This window comes from Neospora caninum, chromosome VIIb (assembly GCF_000208865.1).
Source record: "Neospora caninum Liverpool complete genome, chromosome VIIb".
NCBI lineage: Eukaryota > Apicomplexa > Conoidasida > Eucoccidiorida > Sarcocystidae > Neospora > Neospora caninum.
In genome coordinates, this window is record NC_018394.1 from 1,544,953 (window position 1) to 1,566,372 (window position 21,420).

The 21,420-nt window shown below is 56.3% G+C and overlaps 3 protein-coding genes across 3 annotated transcripts; 2 read left to right on the forward strand and 1 right to left on the reverse strand.

The window, feature by feature from the left end:
- Window positions 1-254: 254 nt before the first annotated feature.
- On the reverse strand, window positions 255-2,460 carry NCLIV_025870 (conserved hypothetical protein; the record flags this gene model as incomplete). Its single annotated transcript, XM_003882781.1, has 5 exons — window positions 255-390; window positions 699-766; window positions 1,208-1,381; window positions 1,659-1,750; window positions 2,169-2,460. 5 exons carry the CDS (start codon window positions 2,458-2,460, stop codon window positions 255-257), a joined length of 762 nt encoding a protein of 253 aa, XP_003882830.1.
- Window positions 2,461-5,215: 2,755 nt separating this feature from the next.
- NCLIV_025880 (Conserved possible MUS81 endonuclease, related) lies at window positions 5,216-10,606 on the forward strand (the record flags this gene model as incomplete). Its single annotated transcript, XM_003882782.1, has 5 exons — window positions 5,216-5,380; window positions 5,433-5,515; window positions 5,861-6,587; window positions 7,085-10,063; window positions 10,448-10,606. The coding sequence occupies 5 exons, from the start codon at window positions 5,216-5,218 to the stop codon at window positions 10,604-10,606; spliced, it is 4,113 nt and encodes a 1,370-aa protein (XP_003882831.1).
- Window positions 10,607-13,527: 2,921 nt separating this feature from the next.
- Window positions 13,528-21,021, forward strand: NCLIV_025890 (Peptidase M24, related; the record flags this gene model as incomplete). Its single annotated transcript, XM_003882783.1, has 12 exons — window positions 13,528-13,876; window positions 14,493-14,701; window positions 15,459-15,619; window positions 16,285-16,627; window positions 17,179-17,349; window positions 17,636-17,706; window positions 17,898-18,057; window positions 18,500-18,608; window positions 18,942-19,012; window positions 19,948-20,060; window positions 20,306-20,414; window positions 20,833-21,021. The coding sequence occupies 12 exons, from the start codon at window positions 13,528-13,530 to the stop codon at window positions 21,019-21,021; spliced, it is 2,055 nt and encodes a 684-aa protein (XP_003882832.1).
- Window positions 21,022-21,420: the final 399 nt, after the last annotated feature.

The window sequence follows — 21,420 nt, forward strand, 5'->3', positions numbered from 1 at the left end:
AGTGCCAGAGATAACTTGAAACCGCAGCGCAGAAGTAGCATGCACGGCAAACCCCTAAAAAAGGGGGCGCGAACAAAAATGGCAAGAACTCAAGTGAAAGCAACACACCCTCTTGTCGCGGGCCTGCATTCTCAACATGCCACTTGCCCGATCTGCCACGGGCTTCCTGAACACAGCAGAGCAAGCTTTCGCTCCTTTCCATAAATCCCCCCCCCACGGCACTCTGCACCTATAAGCGGAAAGACTAGGAAAACTCATGACTTTAGCTTCTTGAGTTTCTTTTTCAACTTTTTTTTCTCCTTATTCAACTTCTTCTTGGACTTCTTCTTCGCTTTATCGCGCTTGCGACTTGCTGACGAACTGGACGTTGAATCCGCCTTGGGCGTTAGCCTGAACGTCTCAAGGAGAGCAAAAGAGCTGCTGAACGTGACACGGCCACTTTTCCTCATATATGTGATGCTCACTTTAGCTATCTGCGTGGCATGCAGAAGGATGCTTCCAGTGTGCTCGAGCAGCAAAACCACTCGCAGTTGCAGCCCTTCTGGCCTATGCCCTCTGCCACGAGGTCTCCACTGACATAACAAAGGATGATGTTCCGCATGTCGAGATCGTCAAATCTCCACGCTCTCATCTACGAACGGCAGCTGGTTGCTCATAAACAAGCGAATGGTTGAGAATCGCTTCGATCGTTTGCTTACTCTCCTTCGCTTGGCTGGATTAACAAATTTCGGGCCATGACGTCGTACGGATTGATCCACGGCTTTTCCTGAGGGCACCAGACAGCAAGGAAGAGCCTCCCCTGCCGTTGCGTTAATGACACTGCACCAGCATTGTGGACAGTGTCCTCACGCCACTCAAGGATCACTTCGGCACAGCAGCTGCACATGTGCGATGAGAGGCACGCGCGACTGCGGAAAAAAACGAGCACTTCGATGGAGAGCGCTGCCCGCTGTTGCATCAGTCACCACGACAGAAACGCGTTTGCAGAAACCAGTCAAAACTACAGGATCTGGCACGATTTCGGATCCTTGTCCATTGTGTCGTTATTCTTGAGCTTCACGCAGCTGAGCCACGACGCACTATCCGCTAAATCAAGGTTCGCCCCGCGACGACCAGTGGGGCCTTCGAAAATGCGCTGAAGCCGCTGCGTTTGGACTCAGAGGTATATAGCGGAAGCCTCTTCCAGTCAAACCCTTTGATTGCTTACTGTCTGCAGTTCGTCGGTGTAGAACTTGTCCGGCCTCCAGTGGTCGCCATCTTCCCCTGTTATCTGTTTTAGCCGCTTCTTTTCTTTCTCCCTTGCGTTCAGAAGTCGTTCGGCTGCGTGGACATCGAATAGGCTCATGGAAGCGCCTCCAGGCCTGCCTTGCAGTCCCTCGTCCTTCACACGCACGGATCAACAGAGCGCTTCCACGAGCATGAGTAACGGCGAAGTCACCAGGTACACACTTTGGAACAACCGCAGGCGAGTGAGGACATTTAGTTGAATTGGCGGAGCTGAAAAGCAGTCCACCACGATCTCAGAGTCTCCACGTTGGCACCGTGCCGAAAAGCCCGATATTTGCTACAAAGTGCATCCCTCGCGCAACAAAACAATCGGCTCAAGTTGGTCCCTACAATCCTTGGCAAAACCCTGCATTCTCAAAGCTCCTCCTCACCTCCTTGAAGCTTCGTGTAGGTCGCGGCTGCTTTCGATGCGGCATTCTCAAATCCTCGCTGTCACCATCATAGTCACGCGCGAAAATCCCATCTGCGCACAAGTCAATTCAGTCCAGAAGAGCGCATCTACACAAGACATTAAGCCTTCTGCTTCCTTCACGAGTTGCACAAACTCCGGTCCCAGAGACGGCTTTCCGAGCCTCCACAGGGTGCCGTGTCGCTGCCCAAAGGGATCTCAGGGCGCATGCAACGGAGATGAGAAAGTCCTGGAACGTGCCCAAGAGAAGTACCAGTCTGGGGCGTTGGGAATGAACGTGGTACGTCTAGGGTACACGCCAGCTTTGAAAGAGATGGGCCCCCATGGACATAAACATTCCTATCCTAGAGAACCCGGTACACTCCTTCACAGAAAACGTTCGGCAAACTGAGAGCGTGCCGCAGTGACAAGCCTCTTGACGACTGGACATGTGTTTGTAGGGAAACACGCGTCGCCTTTCGTTGCCACTCACGACTTTCTCTCTTTTTCCTCGCACGCTCCTCCTCATCTTTCTCATGTTGACTCCACATCTGTCGCTTCTCAAGGTAGCGGTTGTGGGCGTCGACTTGGATCACGTGTCTCTTGATAACCGCGCGCAGTTCGGGCTCGAGGCGCCCTGCCGACGAAGCCGCCCCCCCACTGAAGCCTTGATCCAAGAAAGCTCTGTCATCCCTTCTCCGTGAGGAGTGCGCCGAGGCAGCAAAACTTTCCGAGCCGCCGGGGCTTCGGCTGCGGCTTCGGCTGTCTGAAGTCGCCGGGAACATCTTGACAGCAAGCGAACTTTGATGACATGCTGGGAGCGCCGGAACCGAGGCGGGAGTTCCTGCCTCTTGCCTGGCCTCTCGCTCCAGCTGCGAAGGCCGGTGGGTGAGAGGTCTTCTGCGAACCGCGGGCGGCCAGGGGAAGATCGAAGGAAACGAACGCAGCGTGGACGTCACGATGAAAAGCGAACTAGACTAACATCTGGGTCTTGCTTAATCTTGCTTATGTGAGGTCACACGAAAGACAAAGGTTGCCGTCTTGACGTACGGGAAACACATCGGAAACTGAATGCGAGGCGGCCGACACGGCACGAACAAAAGCAGAGTAGTCAGTAAGTCTTGGAGACCCAAAAGCATCGCGAGAACCCATCAAGTGCACTGAGTCTTTCTTTTTGGACGCCTCTGCAAGGCGAGAAGCCGTTCATGGTGGGGGGCTGGCGAGGCGAGGAGCGCAACCGAGGGGACGGTGCCGAGATGCAAAACAAAACGGGAGACCAGCGACACACACACGACCGCGACGGCAAGCACATCCAAACACTGGCACCACACGTCAGAGGGGACGGAGAGACTGGAAGGGAAGGAAGCAGAATTTTGTAACAGGCGTGGACAGCAAAAGTGTGGAAAACATGGGGGGCTTATCTGAGGACATAAAAAAAATAGACGAGGGAAAACTCAAGATGCGACTTCCTGCAGCTCTACACACGCCAGAACCGCCGGAGCCTGGAAGTGAGGTCGCTCATTTGCTGGCATTGGGATCGAATGTCGTTCCATGCGGCAGCACAGGAGACACGTTTCTCTGCAGTGTCGCGGTTTCTTAACTGATTACTCGGCTATGGAGCAAGAAAAGGGCATGAACCCATCTTCAGAGCGATGTCGCAGCGATTGTAGACATGGAAAAAAGGACTTCTGTCACGTCCTTCAATGGGGTCTCCACTCCAGAATGTCGCGAAGAAAGAAGTCTTGAAGACAACGAAGGTTGTCATAGAACGTGACAGCTCGTCCAGATTTGGTGGGAGGAGCAACAGGGAAAAGCCTGTCTGTTTCTTGAGGTTCTGCGCTTTTCCGTCGGCATGCGCATGCAGTTTTTGCAAGACACTGCAGGCACACTCGAGTCCCCGGCCCCCCTTGAGAAGGGTGTCTTCAAGTGTGAATCTCTGTCGCTCCGACTACCGACAATCCTCGCTTTTGTCGATCCTCTCTCACACCGAGCAGCCAGCTTTTGCTCAGACAACGGTCAGTGCTATACCCAGACACGCAATTCTCGGCATGCGCCGTGTCAGAACCTGCTGGGCGCAAAACCCTCCCACGAGAGCTGAGAGGACAGTTTTCTTCTCTGGGAGTGTCTTTTCTCTCTCGTTTGCCCTCCGCACGTCTGGCAGATCTCCTGTTTGTGTCTCTTTTCTGGGCTGAAGATTTGCATGTCAACGGTTGTTCTGCACTGGGGCGGGGCCGGGGCCCAAGCCTTATACGGGAGACGGCTCAGCGCTCGAGTGCGACGTCATTGGACCTGCTGTTTCGCGAGGACGGAGCGGCGCGTCGCGTTGTCTTCGCTTACCGCTGTTCAGCCTTGATTTCGGCCTTTGTCTGCTTCTTCTGTTCACTTGATTCCGGCCATCCTGCCTCCGTGGTCTCGTCACAGTGCCGTCCAGGTTTCCAGAGGCAAAATGCCTCCGCCCCCGGCGATGTACCGGCGCCTCAGTGGCCCCAACGTTTTCCACTTCAAATTTTTTTTGCATGAAGGAGACGCGAGATTAGCCCTGTCCCCGAAGGTCGGTAACACAAATGTAGCCTATGCAGCTGAAATCCCCAGACGATCGCTCTAGGTTCCGCCGTCAGACTCTTGGTGGCAGCGTAGGGATCCTTTCGTAGAAAGCAACGTGGACATATTTGTTTCGTACTCCCGGCTTTTGCCTTGCTTCGAGAACAGTTTTGCCTCTTTCCCCAGCGGCCGAGCATGTCGCTGCCAAGGCGCAGAAAACATCCTGCGCTATCCGCCACAACCGCACCGAACTTTCCCTCTTTTTTTGCGGTTCTTTTGGGCAAAGTGCCTCAAGACAGGGCGCGCATCCTCGAGGGTTGCATGCAAGCGTTATGGAGCGGCTCGCGGAAGAAGGGATTGCCGCGACGAGCTCTTTTCGACAGTTCCAACGGCAGAAAAGGAAAACTCGGGACGGCGCGCATGCATTGGACCGGTGGAAGCTGCAGGTGCATCCGGAGAACAGGAAATTTTTCGACGCCTTTCTGGAGGCACGGGGAAAAGCATCCACTGAACGCCAGTTCGAAACGTACTCTCGAGTGAGTTCCTCTGGGGCGGGACTTCCAGGCAAAGACTGTCAGAGGGTATCCGAAGTCGTCCGAAGTCGCACCCGCTTTAAGCCAAACGCGAGATCCCCCGCAGCCAGCAGAGACTGCAGCGTGTAGCGCGACCAAGCAGTTTTCCTGTCACTGGACGCTTCGGCTGAAGGACGTTTTCGGTTCCGTCTCGAAGAGACTGGCGAGATTCGGCAGTGGATCTTCTGGCCTCGCGGAACCAAAAGCGTCACGAGAACCTCTACGCGGTGTCGCTGATGTCTTCAGGCAACCCACACCCGATATGTGTGCCTTGCCTCGCTCTCGGTCTGGATTCTGGCGTTCCGCTCGTGCCTAGAATAGCGTTTTCTCCCGCAGATGAACGCCTCTTTGCGTGATTCGTGGGCGAAACGCATGTCAGACCGAAACGCCCGCTCTCCACGATGTCCTGTTTGCTTTTCATTTCCACATGGTCTTCGGCGCAGTGGCTTATCCAGATCAGACCGTCCCCGAAGTCCATCTGGATCACTGTCCCAGCTTGGGAGGCGACACGTGCGCCACAGCCCACGCCCCTCCAGTGGAGACCCCAGAGACAACAGTCCTGATAGCGCTCACGGGGATTCCAGTCTTGGCGGTGCGTGTGTCTCCTTTTCAAAACGGTTTTGCAGGTTCTTCGGGCTCTGCAGTCGTACCCGCTTCCTGTCTCGACCCCGCAGGAGGCAGCGCAGCTGGACGGCGTCGGTGACTACCTCGCGGGCTTCTTCGGCCGGTAAGTGACGTCCCTACGCGAGTCACGTGGCAGTTGCCGTCGAGCGTTTACTCTGTTCACACAGACTTTAGGGCCCTTTTGGGTTGTGAAATCGTCGACGCCGTTGCCATCGAAAAACGCCCTTGTCCACTCCACTAGGTAGAGGCGCAAGCGTAGCAAACATGCGACCGAGGCGGATGCGCCAGGTTTCCACCGCGCACTGGAGAGGCCCGATTTCGCGGCAATTACACCGCAACTCCTGGGAAGATCTAACAGCTCCGGAGCACAAACGGCTGTCTCGGCGTCTCCGCCTCCCGTGTTTTCCGCCCCCCACTCGTCTTCAAAGAGTTTGTCTGTTTCCTGCAGAGTTATCCTCAATCGTGCCGATGCACCGTGTCACGGTGGCGCCGTCACGAGCGACCCTGCGCCTCCTCCGTCTTCATCTTGGGTCGCCAGCATCGGTGGCGACGACAGCCTCGAGGCTGGGTCTCCAGAAGAATGCCGTGAACTCTCCGCTGAAGCAGCGGCTACCACGGAGGCGGGTTGTCGCTCTCCCTCTTCATGCGGGCCTTCGACAGCCCTCGAGGTGTATCTACAGCGACAACGGCGCGCAGCCGAGCGCCTGGCTGCGTTTTTCCTGAAGAGGCACAAGGATCCACAAAGTCACCCGGTGCCAGGGCGGGAGGGCTTCGAAAGATGCCCGGGCCCCGGGAGAGGAGGAGAGGTTTACGAAGTTCGCGAAAGCTCTGGAGCCAACGAGGAAGGATCGCGGCGGACACATGACGTTGCAGTTTCGGAGAGAGCCGGCGGGGAGCAAGCGGAGCTCGAAGAAGACAGACGGGATGCACCACACAAGGACCCCGCGAAAGCGGGCGTTTCCGGCAGTCTCTTCCAGGCGGACCTTTCGAGCAGCGAAAATCAAACTGAATGCGTTCACCCGCTGGAAACGAAAGGTGTCGAGCGCCGGCAGAAGGACTTTCGAAAGGGTTCAAGTGCCTGGACCGGGCTGGTGTGTCTCTACAGACTTAAGGCTTTCGGTCCGAGAGGCGTCAGTCGCATGCAAATCAAGCAGGAACAAGAAGATCTCTCAAAGGTAAGAACTGAGAGGAGTCGAACCTCCGACGAGAGCGTCTTTCCCAAGCCTCCGTGCGCCTGAGACATCCAGTGCGTTGCAGGATCCACCCGCGCATCGGCGTGTGGCTTCGAAAACAAGCGATACCTCCAATCGTTTGGCAAGGTGAAAGCATGCGTGTGCATGGCAGAGGAAGAAAGCGGTCAAGCATAATGTGTTTCCAAGCGTCTGTTCTGCGGTTAGCGCGGCGCTCTTCCCATGAAACGCTGCGGCGCACACACGCGGCACGGGCGGCTCGACCCTGTATGTGGCTGAGGTTCGATTCGTTGTCAGTGCGTGGAGAACCTCCGATAGAGAGTAACTATGGTCAGTCAAGTGTCTTCTGTACTGTAGCGTAGATGTGCAAAATCAACAGTTACGGGCTGCTCCCAGTACACATGCTTGTCTGTATTCCGTATTCCGTTTGAGTGGTCTTTGGTGCCGTGAATGTGTTTTGCCTATTTACGCGCCTGTTCCAGGTCTATCCCTGTAGCGGTGTCTCAGGGAGCGTCTTGGAGAGCCTTCGAGTCGACCAGCTTATAGCGGTCCGCCGGCCGTGTCCTGCCGCCGTTCGCGCGGCTTCTGCGACTCTGGCTGAGCAAAAACTGATCTCTGCTCGCGTGCCTGGTGGTGCCCCGCGGGAGTTGTCCTCTGCGAACCAGGCCGTGAGTGAACCTGCCGGCGAACCTCTGCAAGCAGGAGTCCTGAATGGCGACAGTTTTGCTGGCGAGACCGCGCTGCAAAGGTGTCTCGCGACACTGCAGAAAGGAGAGGACTCACGGGCTGGCGAAGGCCGAGAGGCCAGTGCGGACTCGGGTCGTTGTCTTGCCCAGAAAGCACCGCGCCAGCGAAGAGCGGATGAAAGGGAAACCCTGAAACTCCGGCTGCTGAAGAAGTGTTGTCACGATCACCTCGAGCTCCTTTTTCTGACCCCAGAAGGGGAAGAAGTGGCCAAGCGTCTGGTGGAGGAAGTGCCCGAACTAAAGCGCTCCTCCACAGACGCAAACTCTTGCGTGGACGTGGAGGCATTGCCGCCTCACCTCGAGAAAGAACAGGCTCAAGATCTTTCTGGGGACCAAGGGAAATCCCGGAGTTTGAAGGAAACCGCAGGAAGCGAGGCCAGCAGCAGGGGGAACACAGGTGCGCATGGGTTCACTGAAGGGCCAAGTAAGCTCAGATTACGCGAAAAGCATTCGCCGTCGTCCCTCGACGAGGGGGATGTCTCGGTGGAAAGCTCGAGCGCTGAGTCTGACGCAAACTGCAAGAGAGGCGAAGACCCGGAGCTCTATCCGCACCCCTTTTCTTGGCTACCCCTGCGGAAACGAAGACCGCAGGAGTCAGAAAGCAAAGACGCGTCACCTTCCCACTCTCATGGAGCATGTTTCCACGAGCCCCAGGCGACGCCAAAAGGTCGCTGGCGGCAGGTCGGCGACGGCCTCTCGTCGGAAGGCAGCCTTGGAGAGGACGCGGCGTCTGCTACCCCCAGCAGCACAGAAGGTTCGCGAAGGCTTTGCAGAGCGTCTGGGAAGAGTAGAGCACCAGTTGTTGTCTTGGATGAAGAGGACGAGGAGTCGAACGCCTGCGGCGCGCTCGAGCGACAAGGGACGAGTTGTAGGGGTACCCCTCCCCTCGGCTCTCCAACTGCATGCGTTGGAGCCGCCACACCGGTGCGCCGACGCGCAGACAACAGGCGACCTCTCACACCGGCGGAGTCACCTTCTGTGCCTGCGGGGTTTCCGGTCGACCACGACGCGAAGGAGTCTCGCAGAAACGCTGTCGCCGCCCGGGAGTGGAGCCCCGTTGGCCACACTTTTCAGGTTCGCCTGGTGCTCGACAACCGCGAGCGCGTCGAACATGGCGGGGGCGGGTGGGGCGGCGGGATGAACCGAGCCGAGTTCCTCTCTTCCCAGCTGCGACGGAACGGTGTCCCCGTGGAGTTGCGGCCGCTTCCAGTTGGAGACGCCCTGTGGGTTGCTCAGTTGCGCTCAGTTCCGGCTGAGTCTGCGCCGAGCCCCCACCCCACCCGAGAAAGGACTCCTGAGGTCGGTTCCACTGCAGGGTCGAGTTCAAAGCCGGTAGAAGACAGGGAAGGCCACGGGGCTGGTTCAGAGGGAGCGTCGCCGTGCAAGAAAGGTGCTGCGTCCTCCCCGCCGGTGGAATTTGTGTTGCCCATCATTGTGGAGCGCAAGACACTGCGAGATCTGAGTTCGTCCATCCGCGATGGCCGCTACGAAGACCAGAAATATCGGCTGATGCGTTGCGCGGGCGTCACGCGAGTTCTGTACCTCGTTGAGGGCTTGCTCGAGGCATCGCAGTGTCCCGCGATCCCTCTCTCTGCCGCCACCTTTGCTGCGCCGAAGCGCAACCCTGCAGGGACGACGCCAAGTCCCCATCGTGTTCCCGGCTCGCAACGTCCAGGGATTCTCGGCGGATCTCCTGGGCCAAACGCCCAAGGAGGCGGTCGAACGTTTCTCGGCGGGCCGCTGTCGACATCGGCTGCTACTACGGCGGCCGAGATTGCCGCTGTACGGACGGCGCAAGTCAAGACGCAACTTGTCAATGGTTTCTTGCTTCTCAACACCACCTGTCCAGCGCACACTGTCGCCATGCTGACTCGAATTCACAGACGGCTAGTCCGACAGTTCGCTTCAGATGCCGTCATCCCGGTGGAAACGGGAGACCAGATCTGCTCCGAAGGAATCTCACGACGGGGAGCTGAGGCCGCCTTAGGAGCTCGTGGCGCTGCTGAGGCCGAGTTCCGAGAAGGTCGTCGCGACGTTCAGACGCCTGGCGTCGAGACAGAGATGTCAGTTGCATCAGCGAGCAAGGATCTTGGAAAGGTGACGCAGCTGTTTCTCCGGCGCAAAAGAATGGAGCAAGCAGGAGGCTTGTCGGGAGTAGGCGGCACGTTCGGGATGAGTCCTTGGGGCGCCTCCGGGACGACAGAAGTCGTGGAACTTCTCTCGTGGTCAGCCTGGCTGGAGACGAACCGCCAAAGTGCAAAGTATACGGTGCAGGAGGTTTTTTGTAGGCAATTGAGTGTCTTGCCGTTCCTCGGAAAACGCGGCGCTGCTCACATTGCCAAAGCCTGCGGTCACCCCGCAGCATTTGCTCGACTTCTCGCGGCGCATCCCGACGACCGCCGCCTCCGCGCAGCGTTAGCCGCGGCGGCGCACTCAGACCAAGGAAAACGCGGAACGGGATCCTGCAACCGAGGGACGGGGGACGACGAGAACAGCGGCAGATTGCTCCAGACGCCACAAAGACAAAACCGACCGGCTGGCGACGAAACAGGAGATGAGGACAGACACTCGGCAAGTGAAGACCGGGAGTCCGGCGGGATACGGCGCGATGGGGCGAAACGCAAACGTCGCGAGGGCCGCCTCGCCCGACGAGAACAAGGACGTGTCTCCGCCGTTAACACGGGGACTGCTCGGCCGCAAGCGATCAGCAGCAAAGTGAGACTTGAATGGAAGGGGGTGCCGCTGCGTGGCTAGTTGCTGAGCGTGGCGCTACACGAGAGAAGACGATTTCTGCTCTGCACACAAGGTTAGCCAGGTGTACTGGTTGTCTGTTTCTGTCGTTGTGGTCCGCTTCAAACACGGTTGCTTCTCGTGGCGAGCTCCCGGAACGCGGGCCTTTCTAACAATCACCGGCGAGTCACGTTCTCCAGTGACAGCTCCAGCGCGCTGTGAACCTAGGGAGATAGACAGAAGCGCCTGTGTGCTGATTTGCAAAGAGATCCACGCGGCACCGCAAGGCTTTCTGTCGCCAACGTCGTAAGCCCCAGTCGTATTGCCTCTGCCTTTTGTCTTCCGTTCTGTGTGTTGTTCTGGTTTCAGGCGCTGGCGCTGTGCAGGTTGCTTTACCAGGAAGAAGTTCCTGCGACTGTCCTCGACCAAATGCAGCCGCTAGCTCACGCTTCGTCTGCACTTCTGGAGGGGACGTGTTCAGCCGCCACGCCTTCCAGGGACCAGATGGAGCGCGGAAATATTCTCTGACTGGGGTTGAGGGTTGAGTCAGGAAAGCAGGTTCGCGCAGTCACCACGCCGCGCCACTGCTATTCATTTATGCTGACCAGGGACAACGCTATAAGACAACGAGGGCTTGGCTCTAATGTGTGGACAGGCTTTCCCTCTTCACATGTCGTTTATCTGAAACTGTTTCAAAAATGGAAGTATCTGTGTGCGTATCATGTGGGCTCCACAAAAACAGAGCTGACCTCAATCGCAGCTGTATGTGGCCCCAACTGGGACGAAAGATATCCCCTCTCAGGCGGTGACCGAAAACACTTGGAACCGAGGCGTCCCAGTTTCGTCGGTGCGCGTGGGTTTGAATGTGCTTAAACGGGAAGCTAAGCCGGGAAAGTCTTGTCTAAAATGTATAGTCGGGGATAGACAGAGAGTGCTGTCCTCTTTCCACGTAGACCAGAATTCCGCCTTGTATTGTCTGTGGCCCCAGTAGATACAGTGGCCAAGTCGGCTAATGAAATTTATCTAGAAGAAGAGGCTTGATAGCAATACCATAAGTTCATAATATACAATCCCAGCAGCAGCGGTTAAAAGAGTCGAGTATCTGTGGCGTAACACCGAGCAGGCCGCACGTACTGATCTGGTCTGCGAGACAAAAAAGGTGTGCCTTTAGCACAGAAAGACCGGCAGCACACGAAACCATTAAAAATCATATGCCTGCCCTCCCAAAACTGATCGCTGGGTGAAGGATGAGGGACTACGGCGGTACTCTACAGGCCACGTCTGTTTCTGGTTCTCATGCCTCGTCAGCCGGCAGCCACCGCTAAAGTGTTTCGAAGTCGTTTTGGAGGCGCTGGAAACAGCCGAGCGTGTCCAGTATCGAAATAGCGAAACCACCTCCTCGAATAGGGCATGACAGTCAACCTGACCAAAAAACCATGAAATGTTGGCCGCGCCATGCCGTCTCCGTCTGAGATGGACCTTTCGGAGCATGTGAACTCTTCTCCACTCTCTTACAGTGAGAATATCACAAGGTAAATTTGTGTCTCTTAAAAACAGAACAGAGACGGGAGATAGCTAATTTTTAGTTTGTCATCGCACATCTCAGATCCAAATTCGGCCCGGACGCCACAGGTTCAGTGCACCTTGCCTGTTGTGTAGTCTCGCGGTATGAGGAGGATCACGAAGGAATAGCGTCAGTGAGGGATGAAGTGATTTGTCCCTCTGCTGGACTCATGGAAAGAAATGCGCCACTCTTCAAGACCGCGAACAAGTTCTCTGGTGGGCGCTTGTTAGCTTGCCGTCCGCACTCACGAACTCGTTAGGTTCGGGATTCACAGCCCTTCTGGGCTGTGCACTCGCTGTCCATGCTCTCGAGAGGAACGACCGTATCTGGTCCATCCGAGTATGATTACGGCGATACTACAAACACTTCAGCTTTAGAACGATATGTGCCAAAGTAAAAAAGACGCAGCTAGAGGCAAAGATCCGTGATCCAGAACTGTATAATTCCAATCGAATAAACGAGACATTCTAGTATCTAGGGTACTGAATAGGACTCCAGTTCTCGTTGGGAAAGCTTCGGTGACCCGGTGCTTCGGTTGCACAAAGGACTACCGTGCAGCCCGTTTCTGGAGAGATCGGTTGACTTAAATGCTTTGAACAGTTCTTGCGCATTGACAGGCAGGTTCTGCGCCAGTATTCAGGTGCCGTTCCGCTTTTCCTCCCTTCACGGTAGACAGCGCGGCATACGTATATGCCGCTTTGGTCTGCTGGATTTGTGGCGATAAGCATTCTGATTCTCTCCCGTCTGCCACAGCACACTCAAAGCGCCAGTATTCAGGCTCCAGGAAAGGGTGTTCTTTCTCTGTGCAATGAGTTTTTCCCAGCTCAACCGTACCGCTCTTGCGTTACATTCTGTGTTTCCGTGCTACACACCGCAGTGTCTTACCCGTCCAGGTAGTGTGCCCGCAGCTCTCAACGCAGAACTTGTACCGAGCAAAGGCCACCCATCTCGATAAAACATGCTCGAACAAACTGCGTGTTATAAGGAGTTTGGGATCTTCTGGTGGCATCTCACCTGCTGGTGCCCGAGAACGCAAAAGCACAAACGAATTCGGGTTCAGTGACCTGCGCGTGTGAACAGTCCGCCGCGCGGCTTTCCAGAACCCTCCAGCGCACAGTTGCCGCCTTCAGGTCTTGCAACGGTAGTTGCCGTCTGCGTTGTAGAAGATCCTTTCTTCTTCATCCCGCGCTTGCACCATGTTGTGGAAAGAGGTTTTTCCCCGGTGGGTTCGTTGTTTTTGAAGTCCACGAGCCCTCAAACTGATCAAGTCTGGTCGCGTTCCTCGTGCCTGTTGGTACGCGTGTGCTGACTCGGCCAGCGATGGCCAGAACTCCGGCGTACAGTGTGTGTGCGGTTTCTTTGCATTAGGTCTTTGCATTCTCGAATGATTCCACTATCTTTCCTCCGCCTTCGCCAGACCGGTGGAGGGAAGTTTCTCCTCTCGCAGGACCGCCTCTGCCGTGGTCACGTGCGGCCTTCTCCAAGACGAGGGTTTTTGGAGGGGTGCCAGGCCTTGCATGCGCCGGCTTCCCCGTGTGGAGCGGCCTCCGCGCTTTTTTCAAAAAGTGTAATCCGCCCAGAGAAGCCGAGTTTCGCAGCCCTGAATCCAGTAACTCGCGGGGTAGCTTCGTACCTCTCCGTCTGCGTGTCCTCCGTGGCCGCCGGCTGTTGCCCCTGGTGGCTCGGCGCTCTGTCGGCAGTCTTCAGCCTCCTGACAATTTCGAGACGAGGTGTGTACTTCAGTCCTCGCCGATCCGGCCTCCAGCCGAGCCGCCCAAGCAGCAGCGATCGCTCTCCCTTCAGCGGGGTGACTCCGTCGCAGGTATTCGCGGGCAGCGTTTACCACGGTCCACAGAAGTTACCCCTGCGCAGCTGGTCATCGAGCATGGCGCGAGATGGCAAGGGTGGGGATTCCGGGCTGTCGGCAGGGGAGAAGCTCTCCCAGCTGCGCAAGCTTATGAAAGACCGCCAACTAGACGCGTTCATTGTCTACAGCGGGGACGCACATGGCAGTGAAATTCCGGCCCCGTGCGACGAAAGACGCCAGTTCCTCACCGGCTTCGACGGCAGCAATGGCGTGGCCGTCGTCACCGCTGACGAGGCGCTACTGTGGACTGACGGAAGATATTTCGTCCAGGCCGAACAGCAGCTGGACGCTTCTCTGTGGACTCTCATGAAACAAAACACGCCGGGGACTCCGAAAGTCCAGGGCTGGCTTTTCAACAATGCAAAAGGTGTGTGGCAGGCGGGAATGCCGATCCTACTGGCGCAATGCCTCACTTTGCTCGGTTCCAGCAAAAACGAAAACTGTAGCGCCCGTTTTTCCTTTGCTGCCTACCACAACATTCGAACTTTCATGTCTCAGCGTTACCCCCTCCCCCCCTACCGCTCCCCGGAGAGAAACGCACGGGTGCTTTGGTCGAGAATCTGACGGAAAAAGATAACCCCGAACCAACACTGTGTACCCTCTCTCGCTGCCTCGCCTCCACGTCCCGTCTGCCCGGACGCCACTGCTGTGTCGCGCAGACTGGGCAAAGGGTCGCTCCCCCCCGGTGACTGGTGCAGAGGGAGCTCTCCATCTCCAGACTGCGGCGTGTGTGGACCGTTGTCGTGGATCTGTCGCTTGCGAGTCGGACCTCTAAACTTCCACGTTTCCTGGTGCTGCGTGATCGCATCCGGGGGCGCAGTTGTCGGCTCAAGGGGGGGGGGGGGGGGGGGCAACCCGCCACGCGTTCCGTATCGCGTATGCATGACTGTGCACTTGTTGCTAGCCCCCACATCTCAAGCCGTTGCGCTTGGAGCCCGCTCTTGGAAGTTGTTGTGGAACGCCTCCTGTGATGCGAATTGCAGTGAAACGTGTAGGCGTCGACGGTCACTCCACGCTGATCTCGGAGTATCGACAGCTGCTCCACGCCGGCTTCGTCCCCTCGCCGTCGTCTTCCGCCCCTTCCCTCGGCGCCGCAGGCGACCTGTCCCTGAAAAGCAACGGCAGTGGCGGACCCGTAGACGCTGGAAACGCGAAGGAACTCGTCATCCTTTCTGAAAACCTCGTGGACCAGGTGTGGGGTGCGGCTCGGCCCCCAGCTCCATCCGCAGATATTCTTGTTCATCCCCTTTCATATGCAGGCAAGTCTGCGTTTTCGTGCTATGCAATATAAAAGGGTCAGACGCCTCCCGTGTTTGGCCACGCGCAGCTGAGGTTCATGTCTCGACGGCTTCTCACAAGCATTGTCTCACGCCGCACTGCCGACCCTTCAGGCGCTGCCTGCTTGTGCGATTTCCAGGCGCCGACACGCGACAGAAGGCCGCGCAGATGCTTCAACAGATGGCCGCAGCGCGGTGCGATGTCCTCCTCCTGTCGGTAAGCACGAAAAGTATATACCCTGGACAGGGGGAGTCGAGTTCAGTTTTGGGAATAAGAAAAGGCCCCGCCGTGAAACTCGACGAATGCACATCTCTGAGTGGAACTTGCCGTTCCAGAGACGTAAACCGGATCACCGTCCATTCCTAGTGAACACTGAAAAAGCAAAGGAACCTGGAGCATAAGCCTCTTTCTGGGCAAAAGCTGCGGGGCTTACATATCTGTATCTCGTTTGGAGGCCTGCGAACCCTGCCGAGGATGCTCCCTCCCCGACCGTTTCGTGCGGGGCCGACTTCGTTCCAACGCAAACTTCCCTTCACTGTGTGTGTTTCTTTAGCTCTCTGGGAAAAAGCCATGTATTTTCGAGGTGGGTAGTGCGCGGCACGCCTTTTTTCCGGGAAAGGGAGTTCTGAAAGAGCCTGTTACATGCGGATTCTTTGTCCATACGCACGCAGGCCCTAGACGACGTGGCGTGGTTTCTGAATCTTCGAGGCGCAGATGCTCCTTGTTCTCCTGTCTTCCTCTCCTACTGCTTGATCGTCAACACGGCTTCGGCGCTCCACCCAGCTGAAAACGGCGACTCTTCAGTGCAAGACGGCTCGTCAGCTCTGATTGTGTACGCGGGTTGGTCCCTCCTTCGCGCATGCTACGTCGCGGAAACCTTTAAACTGCTTGTCGTGAAGGGTGTCGCGCGGGCAGATTCACTACGAAAGCAGTCAGCCAAATGCGAGACACGAAGGAACGTGTCCCCGGAAAAGAGAACGGGGAGCATCCAGTCTGCGTGCTTCTACGCAAGTCCAATTGGATGTCACGCTAGGTGTCTGTCGTAGTGGTCTTAAACTCAAGGTTTCACTCTCCCCTGTGTTTGTTGGATGGGCGTTTCGCATACCAACAGAGGAATTCCTCTGTTGCGGTACTCGAAAGAGTTACTCCCAATGCTGCGTAGGCTTCATACCGGGCCCTCACACCGAGAGCTGATGACAGAAGCGTCAACAATCTCTTCTCCAAACTAACTTGCAATTTACAGGATGGGCGCATGTTCCAGCGCATATCGGTTACGCGGGGTTTTGCCGCGATAACGTCACGATTATAACCGTTGGAATAGTAATGCGGTGGGGCACATGCACCCATAAGGTGCCGTGGCTGGCTGCTGCCTCGGGGCATTTTTGTGTGTACGTACACTTCGTTTGCTTGTGCCTTCCACACCTGCGGAGTGCACCTGTTCGAGGCAGCTGGAGTGCGGCATGTCCTCGAAAGAATGCCACGTGTGCGTTTTTCCAGTCTGTATACAAACGAGGAGCGGATCAAAGGCGCCGTTGCTGAGGCGCTAGCCAGATACCGCGTGCACGTTCGTCCTTACGGGAGCGTGTGCGATGATTTGCGGCACGTCCTCCGAAACAAACCGTCCTTCATCGACTTCATCTCCCAAGCGGAACGCCCCGCCGGCTCCAACAACCAAAACGCCGACGCTTCCAACCAGAAAAGTGACGACGGATCAGAGAGGAGCAAAACGTGTGCTCAAATGCTCTGGGTTGATCCAACCGCCAACGTATCCATTTTCGCAACTGCGAACGAGTGTGACGCCCGCGTGACGCTGGCAGTGACCCCAGCTGCGAAGCAGAAGGTCCGTTCGTCTAAGCATCCATCGGTCCCTCAGCGATGAAAGTTCTGTAATTATGCTTTCGAACGTTTTTCGACACTGGAGGCTCGATGCGTCGCCTGCTGTCTGTTTCGTTTTTCCACGCACTGTCCGGGAGCGTCCTGAAGTCACGGACTTCGGGCCGAGTCTGTTGCAGGGACGAACGGGAGTGGCTGATCCTACTACGCGCCGCAGAGTTGAGCAATTTTTAAACTGAAAACGAGCGCATGCAGACGGGTTGAAAAAGAGCAGCATTTGCGAGAGATCCGCAGGCTGCCACCGACTCGTCGATCTTGTGGGGTGAACCGTCCGATCGTCCTCGGCGTGCAATCAACTGCAGAGTTGGGGCATCCCGCCGAAATAAAACCTCGTGTGTCCTTTGGCAAGCAAACCGCTGGGCTCTTCGCCGGGTGTGCGTTTCCCGAAATCCTGAGTATGCGTGGCGGGTCCGTGCTGCAAACGACAGGGTTGTTCCTTGTTTCCTCGCCCTTGAAAGACGCTGTGGCCGTATCTGCTCCGGTGATGCGCCACTCCAGGCAGTGAAGAACTCGGCGGAGCTTGAGGGAATGAAGGAGGCACACGTGCAGGACGGCGTCGCTCTCGCCAAGTTCTTCTCGTGGTTGGAGCGGACGAGCGGGGAACCGCAACCTGAGCCGTTCTCTGAGTGGCTTGTGGCCCAGGTTGTCGACGGTTTTCGAGCGCTCTCCGTAGGTCGCGCGGCGCACTGTTGGTGTTTGTCTCTTACACTTTTTTGCTTTGCTTGGAGGCTTCACGCCACAAAACCGACCGTTCCAGGTCTGCTCTCCGCCCCTCGCCGCCCGTCGTAGCGCGTGTAGCCCAAGAAAGGACAGGCAAAAAATGTAATGGGTCAGTTTTGAAAGCAGACTGGTCATGGCCCGCTCAGTATCCGGTCCGGTCGCATGCATCTCTCTCACACTTTGGGTATCCTGTGTGCACTGCTGTGGCGCGTTTCGCGGATGACATTGGCCGCAGCCGTCTTTCAGGGGAATCTCCTTTTCCACCATCGCCTCTGCCGACGCGAACGCCGCCATCGTCCACTATCGGTGAGAGACTTGGTTTACACGAGGAGCGTGGAAAAACTCCGGGGCTCCTGGAGACGCGGGGCGAGGAGGCGCCTGATGGCGCTCAGGCCCGAAGGACTTCGGGCGAGGCGGTAAACAAAGACGTGCATTGGGATCGTTGCGTGCAACCTTTTATCTTCACCTTTTGATAGATTTTTCCTTCTCTTGCGTAGGCCCTCGCGGGAGGACAGTGCACCGGTCACGTCTTCGTGTCTCTTCCTCCTCGATAGCGGCGGTCACTACGCCGTCGGCGGGACGACAGATGTCACGCGAACCGTGCACACGGGGACTCCAACAGAACTCCAACGACGCTATTTCACGCTGGTTCTCAAGGTGCGAGGAAAGTGTCTAAGGGGTCAGAAGAGTCGCGTCTCCAGCGAGGAGACTGGCTTCTCAGTTCCACGAGAGAGGCACTTCGGCTCAGCCAAAGTCCACAGAGAGGAAGCGTATCACCCACGATTTCCCCCCTTGTAACGTGCATTTCACGCTCGTTCTCTTCTGAGTCACGTCTTCCAAAGAAGGTGCTGCCGTCGAGTGCTGGAAGTCCCCTTCAGGAGCTCTCTGCGGAGCCTCAGTCGTGGCATCCACGGGTCGTGTGTGGAAATCCTGTCTCATAGATTACTCCCAGTACGATGGTACTACTGATCATACCAGCGTCCGACTAGGTGTTTTCTCCGGCCCCTCGTTTATAGGGTCGTATCTTCCCGCCGCAAAGGAAAACTTGCTTCGCCGTCGGTCAGGCTTCCTGCGTTTGTGTCTGTCTCCCGTTTCCCAGGGGTTTATAGGCCTGTCTCGGCAGGTGTTTCCACAGGGAACGCGCGGGCCGCAGCTCGACGTGCTGGCGCGCCAGTATTTGTGGGCTTCTGGCCTGGACTATCGGCATGGTGAGATTCCCGTCACACAACTGCGAAGGGGAGTGTTGAGGGTTTTCGTCTTATCCCCCAGCCGCTACGGAATTTTGCGCATGCAGTGACGGCAACGAAGATCAGCGAGACACTGTGGTGGGCGAGTCTGCAAAGTCTGCAGATGGTGGAAAACAGTTTTTTCGGAGTCCCCACTTTCTGTCGCGAGAGTGTGCCAGGGCGAGAAAGAAGCGATGCACTGCGCGCTTCCTGTCTTTCCTCCACAGCCCTCTGTCTGTGTTATTCGTGCAAAAAGGACGTACAAATGACGTGTTTTCTCATCCACGTACGTGCACTGTTTTTTCCTTCTGTCAGGAACGGGACACGGTGTTGGAAGCTATTTGAACGTCCACGAAGGGCCGATCGGTATTTCTCCCCGCCTCATTGTAAGTAGTCGCCCACCGGTGCGCACTGGGGCTTTAATCCCGTTCTCATTTTAAACGAGGAGTCAGTCTGGCTGTTCGCTCCCCGTCTCTTTTTCTCGGATATTCCCCCCGGGGTGAGTCCTGATCGAGGGTTCGTCTGCCAGGATAATTGGAATGGAAAACAGAGTCCAGGCTCAACATCGCAGACCGGGCGGGACAACCCCGTGTGCAAGTCTGTGGAGGCGATTCGGTCTCTTCCAGGTGGTTCCCGCGCTCCCCTCCGGTTTTGTACAGCGGTTGGAAATTTCCACGAGTCGGTTAGGAAAGCACAGCAGTGTCCCTGATGTCGCAGCGTTTCACTGTTAACTTACTACAGACTACGGGTGCGAAGATAATCAAAAATGTAACTTCGTTCACGGAAATCCAAAGAGCCTTCACGGGTTGTATTTGTGAAACGGGGTCGACTACGATGTAGGTTTTCACATTTCCCCGCTCTTGTACGCAGCGCCAGCGGGAGTGGGGTGTCGGGACGCCAGGCGCTCCGAGCGAAAGCATCGGCATCCTAGATCGGGATGGGCCAAGCAAGAGGGAAACGCGTCTTCACAAGTAGATACAGACCGCTTCGTGTATGTAGCAGCGAAACCAGGAGACACGTCAGATCAAACAAAAGCAAAGAAAAGTGAAAACCAGGCGCCCAGCAGTAAAGAGAAGAAAGTACGCCACTTCAAAGCACGTGTGTATACTGATATATTTCATGACGTGTATGTATCTCAACTCAGCGCCACGCTTTGTTTGCTGCGCCAGGCACGAGTTGAGGCAAAAAGCTATGATTTTCTGTGTTTGTCAGGAAGAATTGTAATGAGGACCAGTCAGTCGAGACCGCCACTTGACGGGCTGTTCCGGGAGGCAGGACTCCGTTGTTTTCCTTGTTTGTCCGCTGTTTTTTCTGTGGAAAGTGTCAAGCAGGCGAGACTGATTTGGCGGAGGGGAACGTGCTGTCGGTGGAGCCCGGATTCTATGAGCAAGGCAGCCTTGGCATCCGCATAGAGAATCTTGTCTACGTCACAAAGTAGGCTTCATGATGAGCAGACCACACCACTCGCACGGCAGTTTTTTGCCACTCGAGCACCCAACAGACTCCTCAGCGAACTGATGTTTACGCTGAAATGGCCGCGCGTAAATACAGTTATGCGGAGAGTTCATGTGCGAGAAACTTGGGGCGTTCATCAGTCACGGCTTCACGGAACACAAGTGGGAGAGCAGTCAGTGTGATTCGGGGACGTGACCTGTGCGAATCCGCTATCTCGTACACAGAGCCACTCCGGCCGAGAACTTCGAGGACATGAAGTTTCTCCGTTTCGACCAGCTTACTGTTGTTCCCATCCAGAAAAAGCTGATTCTCCCTTCTCTCCTGACAAACGAGGTAAATATTTAGCACACTCTTGTCCGGCTGTAGCGACAGGAGCGGCGGCGGCGTGCCAAGAGCGCGCGATGGGGCAACTTGTCTCAGGAGATCGAGATCCTTTCGCGGCCCGATCCCTGTGCTCGAGTACGGTAGTCGAGTCTTTTCTCCTCCGTGTACAACAAGTGCCCCCGGAGCGTTCCCCAGGCAGGCGAATGTAGGGTGAAAATGGGAAACTGTCGACTTTTTAATGGAGCAACATCAGAGCGTAGGCGTGGAAAGTGGCAGCAGCAGCTCCACGCAGTTAATGAACCTGTCGGAGACGTTGTTGAGCCTCTCAGAAAACTTCAGTCGCCTCTGTTTCTTCTTGCCGTACGTGCTTTCCTGTCTAACTTTCTCTTCGTCGCTTCGTGCGCTCCCTGTGTTTGCTGCGGCTCAGGAAATTCAGTGGCTGAACGATTACCACCAGCGAGTATGGACACTGGTGGCTCCTCGTCTTCGAGAAGAAACCAAAAACAAGGCGGTGACCTCAATCACTGTGGGAGAAGGCAGAAGAATCTCAGTTCCCACTCCGGGTGAAACTCTGAGTTGGCTCGAGAAAGCCACAGCTCCGTTGCCTCTCCACTAGAGCACTCGATCCGAGGTTTTTGTGCGTGCAGCCGCCGTAGTTAGCTCGATTGCGCGAGTTCGCTCTTGGTGGGGGGTGGGGGTACTCGCCTGCACGAAAACAAGCGAGTCAAGAAAACCAGCGGCCGTTGACTCGGGGTTCAGCCTATTTGACAGAGAGAGGAGCGCCGGGCGCGCTTGTACAAAAAGGAAACATATTTGCGAGCGCTCCAGTGGATAACAGAAGGGGCGGGAATTTCTGTTGCATTGGAACAGAAATAGAAAACTGCGTGCCTCCAATCCTTGTGAGGTCGTGGAACTACACGTGAATTCGTACCGAGACTCCTACAGAGAAGTACACTCTCCTTTCTTTCGCCTCCTCTTACGTTGAATTGCGGGTTCCCGCCACTGGAAACGAGAA